Source organism: Lissotriton vulgaris, chromosome 10 (assembly GCF_964263255.1).
Source record: "Lissotriton vulgaris chromosome 10, aLisVul1.2, whole genome shotgun sequence".
NCBI lineage: Eukaryota > Metazoa > Chordata > Amphibia > Caudata > Salamandridae > Lissotriton > Lissotriton vulgaris.
In genome coordinates this window covers 48199203-48221073 of record NC_141698.1, presented here as the reverse complement: position 1 = coordinate 48221073, position 21871 = coordinate 48199203, and the positions used below count along the sequence as shown (strand labels likewise).

General features: G+C 44.9%; 1 protein-coding gene across 1 annotated transcript in view; it reads left to right on the top strand.

The window, feature by feature from the left end:
- The first annotated feature begins 2024 nt into the window (after nucleotides 1-2024).
- The window catches only part of LOC147684575 (metalloproteinase inhibitor 4-like), a 69503-nt gene continuing 49656 nt past the window's right edge, over nucleotides 2025-21871 (top strand). Inside the window, exons 1-3 of the mRNA XM_086942366.1 lie at nucleotides 2025-2191; nucleotides 2826-2938; nucleotides 4659-4761. Of these exons, the coding sequence (XP_086798492.1) occupies nucleotides 2080-2191; nucleotides 2826-2938; nucleotides 4659-4761 (328 nt within the window). The 5' untranslated portion in view covers nucleotides 2025-2079. The remainder of the gene's footprint in view (nucleotides 2192-2825; nucleotides 2939-4658; nucleotides 4762-21871) is intronic.

Sequence of the window (21871 nt, the reverse complement as noted above, 5' to 3'; positions counted from 1 at the left end):
AGATATAGCAATGATTCTGTAGAAAGCATGCAAGAATATGTCACTTTCGCGAGATGTTGTTGTATTCACCTTTTGAACTGGGTTTGCTGACATCAGTGCTACCAAGAAGTAAGTTTGGAGACATGGTTTACCATCTAAATTTTGGCAAGCATGGTGGAGTAATACTCCAGACTTGCTTGCGGGAAATCTATCTCAGGCTAGTAGTCCTTGCAGAGTGTCCACATAGTCTGGAGAGTGGCTTCATATCCTTGGAGAACACACTATGTGACAGCGCCCAAATGATGAATAATATTTCCCAGCAGGCTATGAACTCCAACATAGTTTGAAGATGCAGTAGTCTTCTTGCTTTTTTGGTTATAACTTTCCTCATGGACCATGATGTCTTGGCTAGTCAATCTTGATACTGTGCTGCTGCAACGAGAACCCTACAGTGCAGATGTAGGATTTCCTTTCTACAGAAATATTGGTTCTCATTGGAACTATTTGAAGGACAATGGGAATATAAAGAAGAAGTCTCAAAGTTGAGTTGTGTTGTGAAAACAAGCTTTATACCATTTAAACATGTAACTTCTACGATTATTGTTTAATGCTTAAAATTAATTGTGATGAAACAGAAATGATTCCTAAGTCATGAATGTATGCATAAGTGGCATGAAGGCTAGTACAAACTATACCTAATCTTCCACGGTGAATGCTTATCGAAGAAACTTGTGTTTCAAGATTCACATTTTCCACTTCAAAGTACAAAAATATATCTAAAGAAAAACCTACTACATCTTGCAGACCACATTGCCCAGGAGAGTTGACAAATCTATGTGCTGGAGTTCAGTGTCACTTTTGTCTCTCTTAGCTAAACCTTTACTTGAGTCTACCAATAGTACTCATTTGATTGTGTAGGTTGTACAATGTGGAAATACTGTGTGGCTATGTGTCAATAGCATCAAACACATGATCTACATTCTGCACTAAAAAAAATTCGAATCAAGCTAAAAGTTAGGAATGCACAGAAGATAACACTAAAATGTGTTAAAAGTGTGTATAATAGGAGGGAGTTTTCTTTTTTCAATCAATTTTCCATCCTTTTTCTGTTGCATTCTAAGCACAAAAGAATAATAGGAAGAAACCCCTTATCTCATACTTGGCTGAATAAACTCAAAAGGATTAGTAGGCAAGAGGATAACAGCCCCCCACCCTCTATCTTTGGGGACACACTGGGGATTGAGAAAAGAAGATGCTCAGTCCATTATGTCTATGGGTGGGGCAATACTGTCATGAAGGCCCACTTACTGCTGAGAGTTATTTCACTGACGGGCAAGGTCTCAATCTGCCCCCCCCCACTGTCCCATTTACATTTTTGATGGTGAGGTGTGCTGGCTTGTGGAGACAAGATCTGTCGGGTTACAGAAAAGGAAGCAGTTAGTGGGCGGCTGCAATCAGCTGGATATATAAAGTTGAGTTGCCATTATTTCATTTGAAATTAAGTTGTTTGCAGCAGTTTTAGATATTGTAAGTGGGATAAATTGAGGTAAAAAAATGCTTGTAAAGGTGCTGCGTGAATGGTAAGCCCAGAAGACCTGCATGTCAGGTGGAAGAAAATGAGTGTGGATGTGTATGCAGAGAAATAAAGTAATTCAGGTAAGTCAAAAATTTGATACAGTATGTTTTGGTATTAGAGCGAAAGGGATTTGTTGAGGAATTTGGAGAATTGTAGAATATCAAATGCACATGTTTTTGAGTATGTTAAGTGGAGTGCTTTACAAAATGAATGCATAGAAGAGATGAGTTGTGTCTTGCCTTGATGAGGAATTGCTTTGATGAGAGATTGACATTTTTCTCTACTTACAAATGTGGCCTCGGCAACTGAAACGTGGTTTTATGAGTGTGTGAGTGTAATGTCTGTTAGAATTGCATGACCAATCACTAAGCATTTCCCTTTCCTCATAAAGGCAGAGTCAAGACATTACCACCGTCCTTTAATGCACCGTCCTTTAAAATGTTTTGTTTCTGTTTCTTTATAGACTCTTCGATAGCATTAGTACTTTTCCAGACCCGAACTACAGAGAGACCATAAGTAGCAAGATGTGGGTGTTGCTTGCAGCAGCTCTACTTTTTCTTGTGTCCCCCTCTCCTACAGATGCCTGCAGTTGTTATTTGATACACTTGCAGGCAGACTTCTGTCATTCAAGCGTCGGTGAGTTTCTCAAAAGTGCATGTCAATTTCATGTTCCTCTTCATATTTCATTGACTAAGACTTGAGTGAGCAAAAACAGGAGCCAGATGTATGGAGTCATGAGTAACTCACACAATGTGTATCCCTAGACCAGTTGATAGTAAGTTCTTGTGTACCATTTGCTCAGGGGTTTGCTTCACATGGAAGGCGTCATCAATGGCAAAGGTGTGCATTTCTTGGAGTGTCCTGAGTACCAGCTAAGCACACTGGGCTAGGAAACTAAACTAGGCTGCCAGACTCCAAAGCAGGCTCCATGTCGTCAGCTATTGTTGTGTCAAGCAATGATATAGACAGGACATGTACTGACTAAACCTTAGACATGTCGGGAGCATAGAAATAATGCTGACGTTGCTTTTCCCTTGGCCTATTGTAGTCACAAGAACACTTTCCCATTTTAATGCCTTTGTCTTTCATGCTTTACTGCTAAAGGGTAACTCAGTGCCTGACACAGTTACTGAGGGGATCTGAAATAGATGATATAACATCAGACCATGCTTCAGTTCCTAGTATTGATTAGCACATTCATTTAAGAGAGGTCATCAATGAATTGCCTGTCATTGCCATTTGCTGCTGCTTCTCTCTGTTCCTTTGACAGTTATTAAAGGGAAGTTCCGAAGCTGCACCAAACCTCCACCAGTAGATTTCTCCAACGGTGAGATTCCGAATGACCAGGACCTGCTCATACCTTGTAAAGTTGATGTCTTGGAGGTAATGATTTTCGGCAATATAATTTGCCATCAGACATTGGAAGGAGGTAAAGTTAGGGTGGGATGTGAATGCCATAAATTTGTGCTATAGGAATTTTCCTATAAATTATAGTATTGATTATTATTTGGAACATGGACCAATAGAGTGCTGTATCAGTATTGCATCACAGTGAGGAACTTTGAGCCTCTCTGTACTGCATGCCCAGATATATTTTAGATTAAGGAAGTAACCAAAACTGCAGTAATTGGCTATTCCAGTTAGCAAGGCAGGGTAGAGAGTGTCCGAATGACTGGGCTACACTAAAGGGCCAACCCCATCGGGTGCACCCACATTTCAGAAACTCCATTTCTGAGATCTACCATGACTGAGACCTACCGTTACTGAGGCCTATCACTCAAACTAGGAGGTGTAATTCGTCTATCAGGGAGGAGAGTTTCTTTTTTCTTTTTACAATAAATGGTTAAAATAAATGGAATAAATAAATTACTTTGCAATATTTTTTCTTGCAAGTGCTTATTTTGATATGCTTTTAGCAAAAACGTGAAACATTTTATGGCATATCAAAAATAGTATTTTTTTTAAACTCATAAATTATGTTTTTCCAAATTAATAGGAAATGAGTGTCATATAAAACCTAAATGTTTATGTACCATTGCAGTAAAACTATGGTCTCAGTCGTAAAGTATATCCCAGCTAAAGAATACTGGTCTCTTTGAGAGTGATAGGGGATTTTTTGAAATCTTGTTACCACCTAAGGTGGGGCAGTTGCTCACGGACCAGGTTGTATATTGTTCTTTACTATATCTCTGCTACAGCTAGCTTGAGCTCAGATTCAGCAGACTGTGTGATAATAAGGAAATGTAATTCTAAACGAAAACTACAAAACATGCAGTATTTACTAACGTAGACCACAGTCTATTCTGACTTCTGAGCAGATTTGCCTGGCACTGTTGGTTGTGTTTATGCTTTATTCTGCAGAGCCAATCAAGGGAGAGCTGAAGACACTTAGGGGCCCATTAGGATGGCGGGCGGACTTAGTCCGCCCGCCATCCTATCGTAACTGGGGACCGCCCGCCATAAGGGCGGGGGTCCCGTGACTGGTATTAGGATGTGCCCGCCACAGTGGCGTGCACATCCTGCACTGTTAGCATTGTGGCGGGCGGAGCACTCAGCACCACCCACCATAATCCTAACAATGGAATGCAGCATTTGCATATACAAAGCGGCAGGCACCGTGCGGTGCCTGCCACCTTGTATATAAAATTCAGGGGGGTACCACAGGTACCCTCCGTGTGCACCCCCTACATCACCTTCACTCTGGGGGCCCACAGGTGGCCCCCAGAGTGAAGGCCGCATGCCTTTCCGTGGCGGCATCGCCGCCGGGGAAAGGCATTCCAAAATGCCCATCATAATATGGCTGGTGGTGTCTATTAGACACCGCCACCATATTAAACCTTTTCCGCCCCGGCTTCAAGGCGACTGGGGCGGAAAAGCGGCGGACGGTCTTTCCGTCCACCTAGGTCCCCTCGCCATACTAAATGACGGGGGGAAAATGAGTGTGGATGTCGGGCGGATTGCTCCCGCCAGGCTGGCGGTGGCTACCGCCAGCCTGGCGGGGCAATCCGCCCGCCATCCTAATGGGCCCCTAAGAAAGCGTTTCCTGATGCTAGTGAGGAAGTTTACATGAACATCCTGAATAATTTGTTATGTCCTCTGACAGGTATTCAAAGGTGGTGAAGAGATTCGCAACATGCAATTCACAACAGACAGTCAGATCTGTACCATTAAAATGCCTTCCTTCAATACCGAGTACCTGATCACAGGTAAGTCTGAATAGATTACAGCAGTGTGGGATTCCACTACATGGCTCCAACTTGGGTCACCTTTTTTGCTAAACTTGGGTCAACTTTTCAGCTAAACTACGTAAACGCAGTTCCAAGCCCAGATTACATTTCTTCAGCCAATACCCACACATCTCTCCATTTTACACATTCCCAAAACAATGACACAAAAAACCTGAAGAAACAAGAATCACATAAAGGACAATAGATAACTAGTTCATTTTAAGATTAATTTAAAATGCCCACAATTCTACAGTAGTTTCAACTTCTGATTTCTTGAGATGAATGTTCATGACCATCAATAATCACTTGTGTAACCAACAATATTATTACAACTAATATCAACTTTGTCTAATTAAGATATGTTCCACCACTGATTCCCCAACACTCAGGGGAAAATTCCAGTTTAGAAATGTAACTTGACAACAGTATAAAATAATTAAAGTGCAATGTGTCCCAAGTGAACAAAACCTTCAAACATCAATGTGCAGAATGAAAACAGTGTCAAAATCAAACTTTGTATTTGAACAACAAGCAACTCTTGGTGTATCCACGTCCATAGGCCTAGTGTGTCTCTGCCTGTTACACAAATTAGGCCATTTTGTACCTTGTTTGTTGATATTCCCTCAATGATGTTTCAACCCCTTCAATTAAAGGTTCTCACCGGAACTGGGAGATGTTGGGTAAGCGTTGATCCCAACTAAAACTGGATTTTTTTTTTTAAAAGACACACCCAGTGAGAAAAATTAAAACAAAAATTAATCACTCAGGGTTTAGACAACTTGTGGCACAATTTATGAATAACCGCAACCGCTAGTACTCCACGGAGGATCAGTAGTTGTAGTAGTAGTTGGCAATCAGTAGTTGGATGACCAGCAATAGCCTTAAACTTAACTTCGATAAAACAGAGATCATGATTTTTGGTAAGCTCTCTCCCACCTGGTCTAGTACCTGGTAGCTGTCTGATCTTGGCCCTCCACCAAACCCCGATTCTAAGGGTCAAGAACCTGGGAGTTATCTTTGATTACAAATTGACCTTTGCACCTCACGCAAACGCAATCGCCTCTGCGTCCTTTTATAAACTCAGAGTAATCAAAAAAAAACTTCCATACCTTCCTCCCAAGTCAAGAAAAACTCTGGTTGCCGCATTGGTGATGTCCTCTTTGGACTATTGTAACAGACTCTTTGCCAATGCACAACAAAGGGTCATTCAAAAACTACAATCTGTGCAGAATGCAGCAGCCAGAATGCTCTCAGGAACCCCCAAATTTGGACCCATTGCACATATAATTAAAAGGTACCACTGGCTCTCTGTGCGTAACCGAATAAAATGTAATGCACTGTGCATTGCCTATAAAGCCTCTTGAAAGTCAGGTCCACAGTTCCTATTAAATTCCCTAGCCATCCACGCCCCTAATAGGCCACTCCGATCGGCCAATGCATACTTTCTGTCAGTGCCACGGACTAAAACTGCCTCTTGGGGCGACCAACGTTTTGTGGTCTCAGCGGCTAAATTATGGAATTCTCTCCCGTGGGAGATCATATCATGCCAAACTCTGTTGGCATTCAGAAGATAAATAAAGACCTGGCTGTTTACTCTGTAATTTCCTCATCTTTCTGTCATGTCCGCAGCGCCGAGACACCCCTGGGCATTTGCACGCCTTACAAATTTCATAAATAAATAAATAAACTGGTTTGGTTTCCTGTGAATACTACTATTTGTTAACTTTTCACTGCTATGCACTGAAATGAATTTGGTTTGATGTTCATCATGAATTTTAATTGTATTTACTGGCTTGATGTCTTCCCTGCCTCGGCATTCTGAGGAGCTCGATATTTCAATTAGTGTTTGCTGACGAGTTTCCAGTTGGCTTGTAAACTGAGTAATAGCTTGAGTAGAGTCAGGGAGCTCTGGGATGGTCTCCATTGCCTGGACTAAATCTGTATTGTTTGTAATTGAGAGTGAATCTAGCCAGGAGTCCTGTGGGTTTTCTACGGTGTTAATTGCCTTCTGGGTTGCTGTTGTTCTCTTTTTCCTCTCTTGGGGTGGCGTAAGCATGGGCTGAAAATTCCTTCCACTGGCGGAATTTGCGGATCGCGTTTTCGCGATCCGCGAATCTCGCGAAATCGCGGTAAAATCCGCGAATCAGCGGGGACGAATTTTCAGCCAAACATTTACAGGGTTACAGCAGCAGGTGCAAAAGTTGAAGCTAATTTTTTGTACCCTTTTAGACCTCAGTTGGTAAGGGTAGTCTCAGCAGGAGCCAAAGCGATGCTTGTTAACTCTCTGCCGGGTGGGGGCGAAAAGGTGGTGAGAGGTAGACAGCTTAGGCAAAGTGGTGAATAGGCCAGGTAAAGGGGTGTAAGGGGTTTTATATCACTTTTCCCAGCTAGTCTGACCCCCTTTGTTTCTTGAATCCCACTAATGTCTGCGACTGCGGCTAAGCTGAGCTGTGCTAAGTAAGCAGTAGCTGCACTTCGCCTACACAACACTGCTGCTTGTTCTTAATTCACCCCCAGGTAGACACCCCTCAATCTGAGGCCCACAAATATTGTGAGTTGCTTGTTAAATGGAGTTGCCTGTTGAATGTTAAGTGAAAGGTCCAAGACAAGGAGTGGATTAATATCTCTGCCTCTGCCCCATCAATACTGTATGTGAAGCTGCAGCACAATGATGGGCTTATGGGCCACTCGTATCTAGGGCTTATCAGGCTGGACTCACCATTTGAACTCGAACCTCCACCCACTCTCCCCAGTTGCTATGGACCAGGCCTATTTCTCGCGCTTGTGCCTGAAAACTGTGGTCTGGAGTCATTGTCGGGAACTCTCCAGGTCCCAGGAGAGAGCGAGAGCAAGAGAAAAACAAACGGGGAGCGTTGAACCCTGCTACAGGCCGCACCTAAACCTAGTTGGGCGCCTCCGCGTGGCCCTGTGTCTCGCATTTGGCAACACCCTACGAACGGTGGCCACACTTGTTTTCTTTTTTCGCGGGGCACAAGGTAATTGTCTTCCCCAGTCGCGGCATTCGCGGCAGCAGTCTTGGCGTTTGCGGCGGAACAAACGAAACCGGTGAAGAATCCCCCACCTCCAGACCCCTGTAACCCCTCCTGTCCTCACACAACTAGCAATTGGCTCCATAGGAAATGCAAATAATAATGGCAAGAGCCGGCACTCTTGTCGAGCCCTTCTTCTCATTGCATATTTTTCCGAAATATGCCTACCCATTATTACACAAGCAATAGCTGCTGCATACAGAAGCCTAACTCATGCAATAAATTGGTTTCCTAATCCCATTTTAATGAGCACTTCATAAAGGTAATCCCAATGTAAACAATCAAATCCCTTTTCAATGTCAATTGCAGCAATAACTCCTTTTTCCTTCTCTGCAAAATCAGATCCCATGATCGCCAATACCCTCCTAATATTATGAGCCATATTCCTTCCCAGATTGCCAATTCCCTTCTAATATTATGAGGCGTATTTCATCCTGGAATAAACCCAGACTGGTCTGTATATATTAACATAGACATTAATGGAGATAGGCACATTGTCAATATTCTACTCAATATCTTATAATCCAGATTTAGCAGAGAAAGTGGGTGATAAGCCCGTACATCCTCAGAGGCCCTTCCTGGCTACAACAATGGGAACATTATTGCTTCTGAAGTTGTCTGGGGCAATTGCCTCCCTCACAGGCTGCCAAGTATAGATTAACTAGTCTTGTTGCCAATTCTTCCATACACGTCAAATACAATTCCACAGGGAACCCAACCATTCCGAGAACTGTCCCTCTTGCCATATGCTTTATGGCAGCCTTTACCTCTTGAATTGTTTCCTCCACACCCATGTTTTTTTTCTCCTCCATTGTAATCTTAGGCAATTCTACTGCCTCTAAAGTGTCAATATTAAAGCATGGAGGAAGCTCCAATGGCCTAGCATATGAACCTGCATAGAATTGACTAAATCTTATATTGATGATTCCTGCTTATAGACATGCGTACCCTCCTCAGAATCTATTTCCAATATCTGTGTCCCCCCTACTCTTAGGGTTTGTGAGCCAAGCCAGCAAAGTACCTGCCTTGTCATGTTCCACATGCATCCTTTTCATAGACTCTCTATAGTCAAAACTACGCAATTTCATTATATCTACTGCTACCTGCTCTTCCTGCTTCCTGGCATCCAAAAGCTGCTGAAGAATCCTGATCCGAGTTAGGAGCATTGACCCTCACTATAGTCAAGTTCAGTCCGGCCAAGCGCCCCAACACCACTACATATCTTCCTTCTGGATCAGTTAATTCACCTGTTTTCTGAAAAGGCACACCTTGCCAAACCCATATCATACCCCCCTTGGCAAAAGCAGAGTATGCTGTGGCATACAACTGGCCCGCCATCTTTTTTGATATGCTTGAACTTTATAGTGCTTTTTCATGTTGTTGATTCCCCGCACATTCAAACTAATAAATTTGTACAACATGTTAGATTACTTATATTTTCCCCTTTTGCATAACAAACCATTGGAATTCTTAACCTACCTACCCCGAACCATGCTCCTCAACTCCAGGACAAGAAGGAACTCTCTCCCCATCCTAACTAAAAAACCTCAGATACATCTGACCTGGTTATGCTTCATTACAGCTAGCAAGTGGCTCCCTATAGTCATTAATTCAAAGTATTCAAATCCCTCAGTGCAGGATGAGATGTTGTTTGTGATTGGTCGAATGGACATTAATCCTCATTGAAAATAATGACATCACCAAGTCCCCTTAATTCTACAGTCACTCTTCTTATTCCTAAATTTGAGTTAAATTTAATTGATTTATAGATAACAATATACAAGCTCTCTTAGTGCTGTACTCAGCAATAGTCTGACTACTTATGGTTTCAAAATGCTTCAAACTTGTTTCACCGGCAAAAAACCTGCATTGTACCAAACCATACGACACACCCCTCCACACAAAAATACGAGATGCCACCAGAGTAGGCATTAGCCACAACGTCTTCAAGGAGTATAACATGGAGAGTATTTGCAAAAGATCTTTGCAACTTAAAGAGCCAGATGAGTGTCTGCCCCAGATCCCTGACCCAACTGGAAGACAAGCCAAGTTCAAAAGAAACATCTTTGATGGGGCCATTTCATTTACTGGTCTCCATATTAAGCCATCCAAATAGTTTTTCAACTTCCATAGTGAGAGTAGTAAATACCTCACTGAAGGTGGTGATGTGCCTTTATCAGGCTATAAGAAGTAATATGATAATGCCTCACGTTGGTCTAAGCGAAAAGTGGGAGCAGGATTTAGCACATCCAATACCAGAGTTGCACTGGTCTAAAATTCTTAGAAATGCATACACTGTTTCTAGAAATATGAGATTTAAAATACCATTTTTTTCTACTTGCACAGAACCAACTACGGTAAAAATAGCTCAAATTTATCAGACAAATGTGGCATGCCCGAGATGTGGTGAACATAGGCAGAAATGTGGCACATGGTATGGTCATGCGCATTATTAGTCTTATACTGAAAGGAAGTAATATTCTGCATAATTGAGGCCACAAAGAGATCAATTGAGTGTACTCCTATGGTCTGTGAGCAGGGGAGATTTCCAAGACCTACAAATTGTAAAAATATGACAGTATTTATTGATTTTGCTTTGGTAGTTGCAAGACGTGAAATAACCATGAACTGGAAGGCGCACAGGGCCCCTAGGGTTGCAACATGGAAAGTGGAGTTGGTTATTTGGATGGGTTATGAGAGTGAAGTACTGTATAGTGGTATGTGGAAAGGAAGAGGATCAACTGAAAGAGTTTGCGCATGGGATAATTTATTAGATTACCTTAAAGATTTAAAAAAGAATGATGATTCTAGGGGAAGATAATGGGATAATGTAATTTACAAAATAAATATGTGTTGTATACATACCGTATTGGGGACTGGACTTAATGGAGGGTGGTGGTAATGAGGTAAATTGTTTATTATTGTTATGCATGTATTATTAAAAATGCTAAAAATAAGTTGTATCTGGGGGTTGAACTCAGCCAAAGAGGGAGTGGGACTGCTCATTGTCTCTTCCACACTTCCACGGCTGGTTTATTCCAGACGACTCGACCATTAAAGTCCGCCAGAAATGCTAACCAAATACGCATGTCCTGGCGGACCTCAGCCGATAGTCTCGTGCGATGATGGCCCTCTCTTAGGCCGACCATCGCCTGGGCAATTGAACGAGAAAAGGGGCGGGCCATTGGTATCACCCTCAGGGCAAAATTCAACTGTCCCACCAACTGCTGTAATTGTTGCAGCGTAACTTTAGATGCCGTTATACACACTTGCAGTGCTGCCCTGAACTTCAACACTTTGTCAGCTGGCAAACGGAAACAACCCTCACTGGAGTCCAACTCGATCCCCAGAAACTCGAGGCAAGTCGTAGGACCCACTGTTTTACCCGGCGCCAATGGCACACCAAACTGTTTCATTAACACACAAAATTCGGCCAAGGCCCGGCCACATTCAAGATCCCCGGCTGCCCCAAGAAACAGAAAATCATCAAGGTAATGCATTACATATTGGAAACCCGTTTTCTTCGTGAAGACCCACTGTAGAAAACTACTGAATTTCTCGAAATAGGCACAGGATATAGAGCACCCCATTGGCATACACCTATCCATGTAATAACAACCCTGAAACATGAATCCCAGGAGACGCTGGTCGTCTGGGTGTACCGGGAGCAATCGGAACGCTGACTCGATATCTGACTTCGCCATCAGCGCCCCGGGCCCCAGGCGATTCAAAATGGCTACGGCCTCATCGAAGGATGCGTACCGCACCGAACACACTTCTGGATCGATTGCATCATTTACAGAAAGACCTCGTGGAGCTGACAAGTTATGAATCAGTCGGAACTCACCCGGGTCTTTCTTGGGGACTACCCCTAAGGGAGAACAAACAAAATTCTGAACCGGGGGTACACTAAACGGGCCGGCGACCCGACCTCGTGCAACCTCTTTACGGATCTTATCCTGTACTACGGGCGTATGCTGCAGGACGGAAAGTTGATTTTTGCACTTCTCCACACCCTGAAAGTCCCCTACCGGGATGCGGAAACCATACGAAAAACCGTTCCGCAGCACCCCAGCAGAAGTACGATCCGGGTATTCACTGAGCCAGGGAATCATCGCCAGGGTATCAATCGGGGTTGGTAAAGGCGCCCCTCGGACTACGTTAGACCTGTTTGGCGCCTCCTCTCCCCCCATTATCACCCGTTCTGGCTCTGCACAAGGACTCAGGATGGGACGACCCGCAACCACTACATTCATGTTTGAATTTACACGATCCCTGGGGTCTAGTACATTTACCTCTGTTGAAATTAAAGCAGAAACCCCTTTTTCCAGTATTGCCGGCAGGTTTCGAGTAATCGTCGGTACCCGTACCTGATCGAAAGGGCGTCCCCGCATATTGCCGGGAGGATTCGCCAACATTACTTCCTACCAACGGCATTTTTAACATTCCTGTCTCCTTCATTTTATCCCAAGTCAAAGAATCATAACAATCCCAGGTTAAACTTTTATTATGCTCCTTCGCCTTTCTGAAAAGATTATCGTAACAGAACCAATGGTTACCCTGGTGCGATGTCGAGTACCCCATGATTCGTGATTGATAGATTGGAAACTCGGAAAGCAACTCAGGCCTACGCTCCCCCAAGATTGACGTAAAAATTCCCCAAGCATTGCCCCAATTGCCAATATTCTCATTCACTTTAAAGGCGGCCATTTTTGCGCGCCAAACACTCGGGTGCATGAGATCCTTCTGACTCTTAACATGCTCCACCTCATAATGATCAACAAGCAACGAGAAAATGTTCACATACTCCCCCGCCCAAATCTTTTCCTTAATTGCCAAAGGAACATGTTGACCCAACTTTTCTCTACGAGAGGGTGTTGACTCATCCCTCGCAATCGGCAATGGCCGCTTACCTGCACCGGACGCCGCCTCTGTGGTCGTAATCGTCCCTTGTGGCTTGTCTACTACTGCAGCCGGTGCGGACACCTTGGCTGCATCCCGTTTATCGCGCAATTGTTTCATTAGCGCCTGTGCCTCGGCAGCCGTGGCGCCCTCACTACTGTCGCCCAACCACGCTGCAAGCTGTGCCGCCAGCTCTGGCGGCATATCCTCATTGGACACGGGGGTGACCACAACGGGAATCGGATTCCCCTCCTCCGGCACGGGAGTTGGTGCCTCGAGCGGGGCACTGGGACCCGGGATGTCTTCTCCCGCTGCTCCCCTCTTGGGCCTCTTGTTTTTCCCTCCCGGGGCTGCCCCCGCCAAAGGACGTTTAGGTCCCCCTTCCTCGTTCTTATCCACCCGCTTCTTTAGTTCGGACATCTCCTTCATGAGAACACGCAGCATCTGATCAGTTGTCATGCGTTTTCCCACCTTCTTCGGCATTCTCCAACAAAGTAACTGTAAAACAAACAAGAACGATTAAAACGCTCAAAATTGGCTCTTCGTTCCGTCTCGAGCTCACGTGCAGCGAGGAGGTGCAGCTTCAGAGCACAGGAACAAGAGGATGTCTTCTGGTCTTGCGTCCCTTTTATCCATCTTCAGGGCGGGCGTAAACCCGCCCCTGCCTGCCCCGAGGGCGTGGCCGGCCGCGTCAGTGTCTAGGCCAGCCCACTCTAGGGCGGGAAAAAGCGCGCCCCGGCTACGCCGCTTCAGGCATACCAGCCGAGACGTGCCTCCCGCCCAAAATGGCTTCCCGGGGGGATCGAGGCACTCTGCCATACGTTCGGGGGGACCGAGTGGTCGCCCCTTTCCAGTTGTATCTGGGGGTTGAGCTCAGCCAAAGAGGGAGTGGGACTGCTCATTGTCTCTTCCACACTGGATCCCAGTGTGTCAGTGACTGGTGCATTGGTGTGGTGAAGAGGTCAAGGGCCAATGCATGCCCTGATAGCCTTGCTTCCGTTGCATAGGCCGACCTATTTCAGTGCCACCAGCCAGGGCCTGACGTGATGCCTGCGCCACAGCAGCCGCCCGCCAACCATCTGGGAGAATGAATCGTGGTCACTAGAAGGGGTGAGAAATAGCAGCAGAATGGAAAGAGCCTGCTTCCACCTTGGTGCAATGATTTTCAGAGGCCAGATTAGCATGTCGAGGCTGCACTAAAAAGGAAAAGAAACAGTGCCAAATAGTCCATGCGAAAAGCACTGCATGCAAGAGATATTCAGAACCCACTGAAACACTTGAGAAGCACCATAAGATATACTACAGAACAAAATGGGAATTTTGGTTTCTTCTCTAATTTGTTCCTGTAGGGAAGGAAATCATCACAGAAATTCCCCCCCGGAAGAAGCCACCCCCTATCTCTTCTAAAGAACAAATTGTCACCCGCCGGTTTCTAAGTCACCAACACACAGGCACAGTGTACCATGGACAGCAAACATTGACTACGAAGTTTCACATAAGCAGTAAAGGAAGGGTTGGACTGTGCTCAATTATCATACCCCAGAATATATGATTTCTTTTTTTGGGGGGGGTCTTTTTTTGTAAAATAGATCATTGACTGCAGGTTGAGAACATCCTCAAGGGATTAGAACATCCTTTCCAATGTTTGGGATCTCTAAAACAATGTACAGTTTATCTTCACAGGAATACAACAGAAAAACCTTCCCTTCACCCTGTAACACTGGAAACAATAAAAATGTTGAAAGCAATGGCTGTCATGGAGAAGACGATGGGTTCAATCCAATGGGTGCTCCCAATGGCGATAGACCCCACACCGGTGCATCGGATACAGAACACCTTTGCTTTTAAATGAGCTTCCGAAATCGAGCCATCAAGCATGAGTGGCACACCATGCCCTCCATGAATGAAGTGATAATAGTTCTAATCAAAGTTGGGTGAAGCTTCAAAATGGACCTTTGTGCCTATTATCACCAGTCAATATTAGACAAAAAAGTAACCCTCCTTTCAATGCACTTATGGCTCAGGAAATATAAAAGAGTGAACTGCAGCTAAATCATTTCAGACTCCCTTGAGGGTTATGCTGTAAGGGCTAGATGGCATTCCCAACATAAGTTACATCATTTTCCTGTACTAAAAAACAGTCAAAGAACATCACCATCATTTGATCACAACCCTGAAGAGACTTTTGGATCACAGTCTTACACTACACCATGAAAAATGTAAATCATTTTTGGGGATACCTATTCTTGAAGGAGGGACCCCCCTAAAATAAAAAACAGAAGATATCTGGAACACTCTGGCTCCTGAGTAAGCAAAAGAAGTTAGAATCTTTTTAGTGATTGCTAATTATTGAGACCACATTATTCTGAACCTGGGGACCCTGAATGAGCACCTCTAACACCTCAAAAATGACCCGTCCAAGTTGGAGTGGGGATCTACCCATGACATGAGGATGCGTTCAAAAAGGTGAAGGAAGCGTTAATGACACCACAATAGCTTATTATAACCTACAGATTAAGACTGAACTGATGGTCGATGCTGGTAAGGCTTCAAGCAAAACAAGTATAACATGCAGGCCTCAGCAACTTTTCAAGCTGGGCTATGACTCTCGGATTGAAACTAAAGCTCTGGCAATAAAGTAGGAATGCCACTATTTCCATCTATATCTCTACCACAGAAGCTTCAAAGTCTTCACCGGCCACAAACCGTTAGTCAACATATTTCAAAGCGCCTCCCAACACCCACCACCAAGAATGGCGATTCTCCAATTAACTTGCAAAGAGAATCTTTTTTTTTATTAAAGAGAACAGAGGCTAACATTATGCAATAACCTTTTATTGCTGCCCGAACACTCAGCTCTTTAAAGTTCAACGAACACATCATTAAGCATTAGAATGTCCAGACAATATGTATATCCAAGGCAGGCAGGCAGTCATCATACTCTTTAAGCTGAGATGAGACAGGATAACATTTTCATCGTCTGCCAAACATTATTAAAAGTTGTCAGCAAATATTAACCCACAATTGCTTCAAGATTTAACATTAACCCTTATAATCATACTAATAAACGTAACTAATATTATTTATTATTTTATTTATTTCATATATTGTTTCTTTTCCTTTCCTCTTCTCATGGGATAGGGAAGGTGGAATAATGTTCTTCATTGTCTTTAATAAAATCAAGATTCTCTTTGCATGTTATGAGAATCACCATTTCATTACAAGACCGGAGGCTACCATTATGCAAGTTTAAAGCCATCCAGCACCACACAACTCCCATGCGCCAAAGGGCCTGATAACATTTGGTGGAAGTATTCAAATTAGACCTATTAGCTACTTTTAAACTTTCTGTTAGCGATCTGCCAGCCCAGAAAACCTTGCTAGCCATTGCAAAGCTTGAAGAATGAGCAGCAACTCTAGAAGGATTTATACATGCTTTACTAGCTTTCTAGACTGCTTTATCAGGTTTGGCATAAGACAGTAATAACTGTTCCTCTCCATCTGCCCTAAACTTCAGCAACATTTCTCTCATATGATCTCATACATTTCACCATGCATAGCTTCTCACACTCATTAAAATAGGGCTAAAAAACTGTCTCAGGCATCGTTCTAGTCCTTTTCCAAATGTCATAACATACACCTTCAGGGGAATACAATCTATTCAAAATGTCCAATGCCTTAACATCAGAAACTCTCCTAAAGGATATTAGGCAAAGTAAAGTTGCTAACTTCAAAGAGATCTGTCTAAGTGAAATCTAATTATTACCTGGCCATGAAGTCAATAACCTGAAAATTGCTGGCATCCGATTATAGAAAAAAGTGGGGTAATTTTCAAAGATAGCTTTACCATTTTCAACCACTATTCCAGATCCTCTTGTGCATCCACCGACAAGGAAATTGCGTCTCCATACCATAAATCTTTCTCAGACCCAAGGTCTTAAGCCTGTGAAAAGCTCTGTAATACAAGGAGTCTGGGGAAATTGCATAAATGGAAGACCACAGTAGACTGAAGACTCTTTCAAGGTTTGTCAGGGTGATTGGATCCCTTGCCAGAACCTCCCTTATCTCCTGCCTTATCTTTGGCACCTTCTTCTGCAGAAGAATCTGTTGCAATAATATAGTATCCTCCTGAAACCATAAGAATTCTATGTTCTGTGTGGGGACCATAACAGACTTGTCTACATTTATTATAAATCCCAAACTGTCTAGGAGATCGCTTGTCCAAGCCAGATGTTCCAACAATGCTTACTTGTCTTGGGACATTAGCAAAATATCTTCCAAATAAATTATTAGTTTGGCCTCTCTCTCAGGAAGGCTACTACTGGCCGCATCACCTTGCTGAAACACCAAAGAGCTGAGGACAGCCCAAACGGTACGGAAAGGCACTGCTATAGGGCACCTCTCCACCTCAATTGTAAAAACCTCTGACTCTCCTTTGCCATAGGTATCTTGAATTATGGGTCCTTTAAATCTAATTTTACAAACACATGTTTTTTCCTGGAAGATGTCGCTAAACAGATGGATTCCTTCCATCTTGAAAAGTCTGTAACCAGGAACTTTTTTAGCTCCTTTAAATTTATCACAGGGCACCAACCTTTGTTCTCTTTGTGAGAAAAACTGTACTCACAAAACCTTCCACCTCCACCAACTCCACTACTTGAGGTGAAGCCCCTTCTTCTAACATCTGGGCAATCTCTGTGTCTATCAGTTCCCTCTTTTCTGCATCCAAGGCCAACTCCCTTGGCTGTTTGTGTTGTACAGGTGTTCCCCCAGAAAGGGTGAATAACCTCAATCTTGCCCCAACTTTTAAATGGGAAGAACCAGCTGTGGCGTATAAGGTTCACCTTGAGGTCTTGGTCTTCGTCCACTGGATCTTGAATTTCTTCCTCTCTGAGTGTAGAAGCTTGAGTTGGAGCAGTAGCCCCCCTTCTGTAATTCCCATAGTTTCTTGACTCTTGGAAAAGTATTGGGACCTAGGGAATCCATGGTTGACAGTAAGTCCCCTTCTGTCAGTCCTTCCAAAACACAGACCCTGGGACGAATACGTGTCTCATATTGGTCTGTGTCTTGCAAAAGGCAGTAAAGGTGAAGACATACTTCCCCAGGGATTTAACAAAGGCCTCCCAAAGGGAAGTTCCTTTGGGTCCCCCATGTCCTCTCTGTTGGACAAATCACTAATGGTGAGTACATTCTCATCAGGATGGTTTTTCTCCTCTCAATTATTCAGACCCGCATTTGTGTTTCCTAACATGCAAATGGTGTGCTGGGCGCAGCCTCTCAAGAGGTTCACGATGACCCTGGTATTCTTGCTCAGGCCTCCTAGGCAGTAATAAGTATGTGAATCAAATGACCCTGCATATCAAGGACCTTGTACTGACATTGCTTCGGGCACATCGCAATCCCCTTCCTGGGGTCCTTTCCAAATTTGAACAAGAAAGTTATGAGTTCAGGGTTTGAATTGGGCGTAGTACAAGTCTTCTCTCCTGTGGATGCCCTGGGGCACTCAGCCCTCAACAAATTGCGGGTACCTTTATCCAAAGATTTTCTGACCCATAGTTTGAAAAATGTTGCCCCGTGGTCCATGCGCCACCACTCCGCACTTCAATGGAATTTTATCATATTAGGGTTGAATATATCCCCCCCCCCCCTCCCCCAAGGGGTCATTTACACCCGTAGAGGTTGATGCTTGGTCCAAGTTGTCATCCAGGCTCTCGAAGAGGTCTGCAACTCTTTTGTGCCATCAAGGCCACTCTGTCTCATCATGCTACTATGGACAACCTTTATCAGTGCCCCTTCAAGGTGGCCTTGCTGATGCCGAGAGCACAATCATCTATTGTAGCACTCAGGTTACCACTACAATGAGCAATGGTTTCACCTTCTCAAGATGCTACCTCTTTTGGGAAACTTTCCCCCATTTATGAGCATTAGAGTTAAAAGGGGAATCCCCCTCATACAAGGAAAAACAGATTCCCTCCGAAGGGGCGTCCCTCTTCCTCTTCGCAAGTGCCGCGTCCTCTCTAACAGATGATCTTAACTCTTTCTCAACAAATTACTTGATAGAGTCCCCCACCAGTTCAACCACAGGGTGAACTTGGGGATTGGTCGCCTCCATTATGATTACAAAACAGTGATGTAATTATCCAAAATTAAAGATAGAGGCCAATATATAACAGGGTCAGAGTAGGGTTGAAAAAAACAACCTCTATAAAGTTGTTAGTAGCATTAGAAACCTCAATGTATACAAAACTCATCCACAGCTGGAAAATCTACCCTAACAAGGACAGCAGGGGGCACGCATGCTCTGTTGTGAGCTCCTGAAATGTGATCTTTTTCAAACTTGATTTTAAAAACAATCACCTTTGTATTTTCTGTGTCACGTTAAAATTGTACCTTTTAAAAAGCGCACTCACCCGGCAAACAGGCTTAGCGGGCTAGAGACACGCTGAAACAGCGACTCCCTCGCTGCAACGAGCAAACCCCTGACAAACAATTTCCCGCCGCCATTTACGGCGAGGAAGCAAGGCCACGCCCACCTGAGGCCACGCCCACCCCCCTCCTTAACCCTTTAAAACAATGTGCAATCACCGGACGCGCAGCGGACGGGCGCAGCGGGCGCGCCGTCAGCGCGCCGAAGGCGCGCCAAAGGCAAGCCCGTCTGGGCCCGTCCGGACCCGGACGGCCCTTGGCCCCGTTACTCTGCCAGGCATCCTTCAGGAGCGAGTGGTGTATACAGCTGACACATTACGAGCCCTGCGTCCTAAAACCACCCTGCCCTGCCACCACACGGTTACAGAAGGTAAAATCTTTCTGACCTGTCCATACTGCAATCCGGTCCCTCCCCCCAAAAGCATTACACCGGCCCTGAAAGCCGGGCTCCTCAACTGCCGTTCCCTCCCGAAACACGCCACCGAAATAAACCTCCTAATCCAGGACCACGACTACGACCTAATGTTCCTCACAGAGACATGGCTCTCGGATTGCACTGATCCGGATGTTGTCGCAGCTCTCCCCACAGGCTATCTCTGCCAAACGTTAAATAGACCTAAAGGGAGGGGAGGCGGGATAGCCATAATCCACAGGCAACGATACGTTTGCAGGATGACGAACGCTGACATTGAAGATTGTGAGTGCGGCCAGTTTTCCATTCAAATCACTCCAGCCCTCACTGTAGCGGGACTTTTGACCTATCGCCCCCCGGGGGCCCCAGGCAATTTCCCCAACTCCTTAGTTGAAGCCATCTCTCAACTAGCCTCCTCCACTTCCAACTTCCTGTTATTAGGTGATCTCAATTTCCACTTCCTTGACCCAACGGATCGTGTGGCCGCGGACATTAGACATGACCTCACAGCCTTAGAGGTAGGTCTGATGAACAACGAGCCCACCCACGAGAAGGGCCATTTATTGGATCCTATCTTCTCCAATATTCCAACGATGACCACCGAGCCTCCGGTGACCCTTCCATGGACTGACCATTTCCTCGTCCCCTTTTTCTGGGAAACCCCCAGGTCTAATTACTCTATGCCTAAAACCCAGGTTACTGATCGCCAATGGCATAAATTGCCACTGGATATTTGGGCCCGTTCTCTGACCGAGTCCACTCCTAAGCTTTCCTCGGACCCAAATTTGGCAGATAAACAATTCAGTGACTGGATTACGTCGTCTCTGGACACTCTGCTATCAAAAATCACCACTTTCAAGCAACCAAAAAAGATATCCCCTGCTCCGTGGTACACTCCGGAACTTAAAATCTTACGGCAAGAATGTAAAAAGACCGAACGTTCATGGAGACGTGAGAAAACAGGAGCGAATAAAAAAATCTACTCCATTTCTCTTCTCAATTATAAAACCGCTATCCGGATTACCAAAAGCGTGTTCTTCCAGGAGAGAATAGAGAGAGCAGGTGGCTCCGGGAAGGAATCATTCGCTATCCTGAAAGAACTTTCAAAACCACCAGTACAAGATCATGGACCCCCCTCTGACCCTATAGCCGATCAAGAGAGATGCCAACAACTGGCTAACTTTTTTCAGGACAAAATACAATTAATCCTGGATTCAATTCCCCCCTTGCACCCGAGGGAAGAAACCGTTTCTCCTCATTCGACTTCTCTCACCGGCCTATCCACATGGGGCCAGGTCACCTCAGATGAAGTGCAAACAACGCTTAACTCTATGAAAAGTGGCTCCCCTAGAGACCCTGCTCCTCTTCGGATGCTTAAAGAGGTAGCCCCTTCCATCATCCCCGCCCTCACCCAGTTGATTAATACGTCACTTCAACAGGGAGTTGTGCCCCAGAGTTGGAAGAAGGCAGTGGTAAAGGCCTTATTAAAGAAACCCACTCTGGACCCTGATAACCTGGCAAATTATCGGCCCATTTCCCTACTCCCAGGAGTAAGCAAAATTGCGGAAAAACTCATCAATAAGAAACTCTCAGAGTATTTAGAAGCCAACAACAAGCTAAAAAACTCCCAGACGGGCTTTCGACCAGGACAGGGCACGGACATCGCCCTCCTGGCGGCGGTAGAGGAAGCCAGAACGCTGCTAGATGGTGGAGGATCAGTGGCAGTGATCCTCCTCGACCTTAGTGCAGCGTTCGACACCGTGGACCACCAGCTCCTCATCGAAAGGCTGGCAAAAGTTGGTCTAGAAGGCACAGCCATATCCTGGCTCTCATCCTTCTTGACACAACGATCCTATCAGATCTGGGAGAAAGACGCCCGCTCCTCCGAAATGCCCCTCCAATGTGGTGTGCCTCAGGGCTCCTCCCTGAGCCCTACATTATTTAACATATATATGTCCACATTGGAGGAAGTCATTACCCCTTTCGGAGTGAGTGTCATCAACTACGCTGATGACACCCAATTAGTGGTGTCGTTGTCCCACCCTCAACAACAGAAAGCCGATCTCCTTAACTGCCTCACGCAGGTCCATCACTGGATGAATACATCAGCGCTAAAATTAAACGGGGCAAAAACCGAGGTCCTTGTACTCGGCCCAAAAGGAACCTCATTTCCGTTGGACATGTGGCCAACATGTCTAGGTCCCCCCCCAGACCCAAAGACAGAGGTAAAAAGCTTGGGTGTCTGGATCGACTCGGAGCTCTCCTTCGCCCCACAAGCAAAAAAGGTCGTAGGGACCTG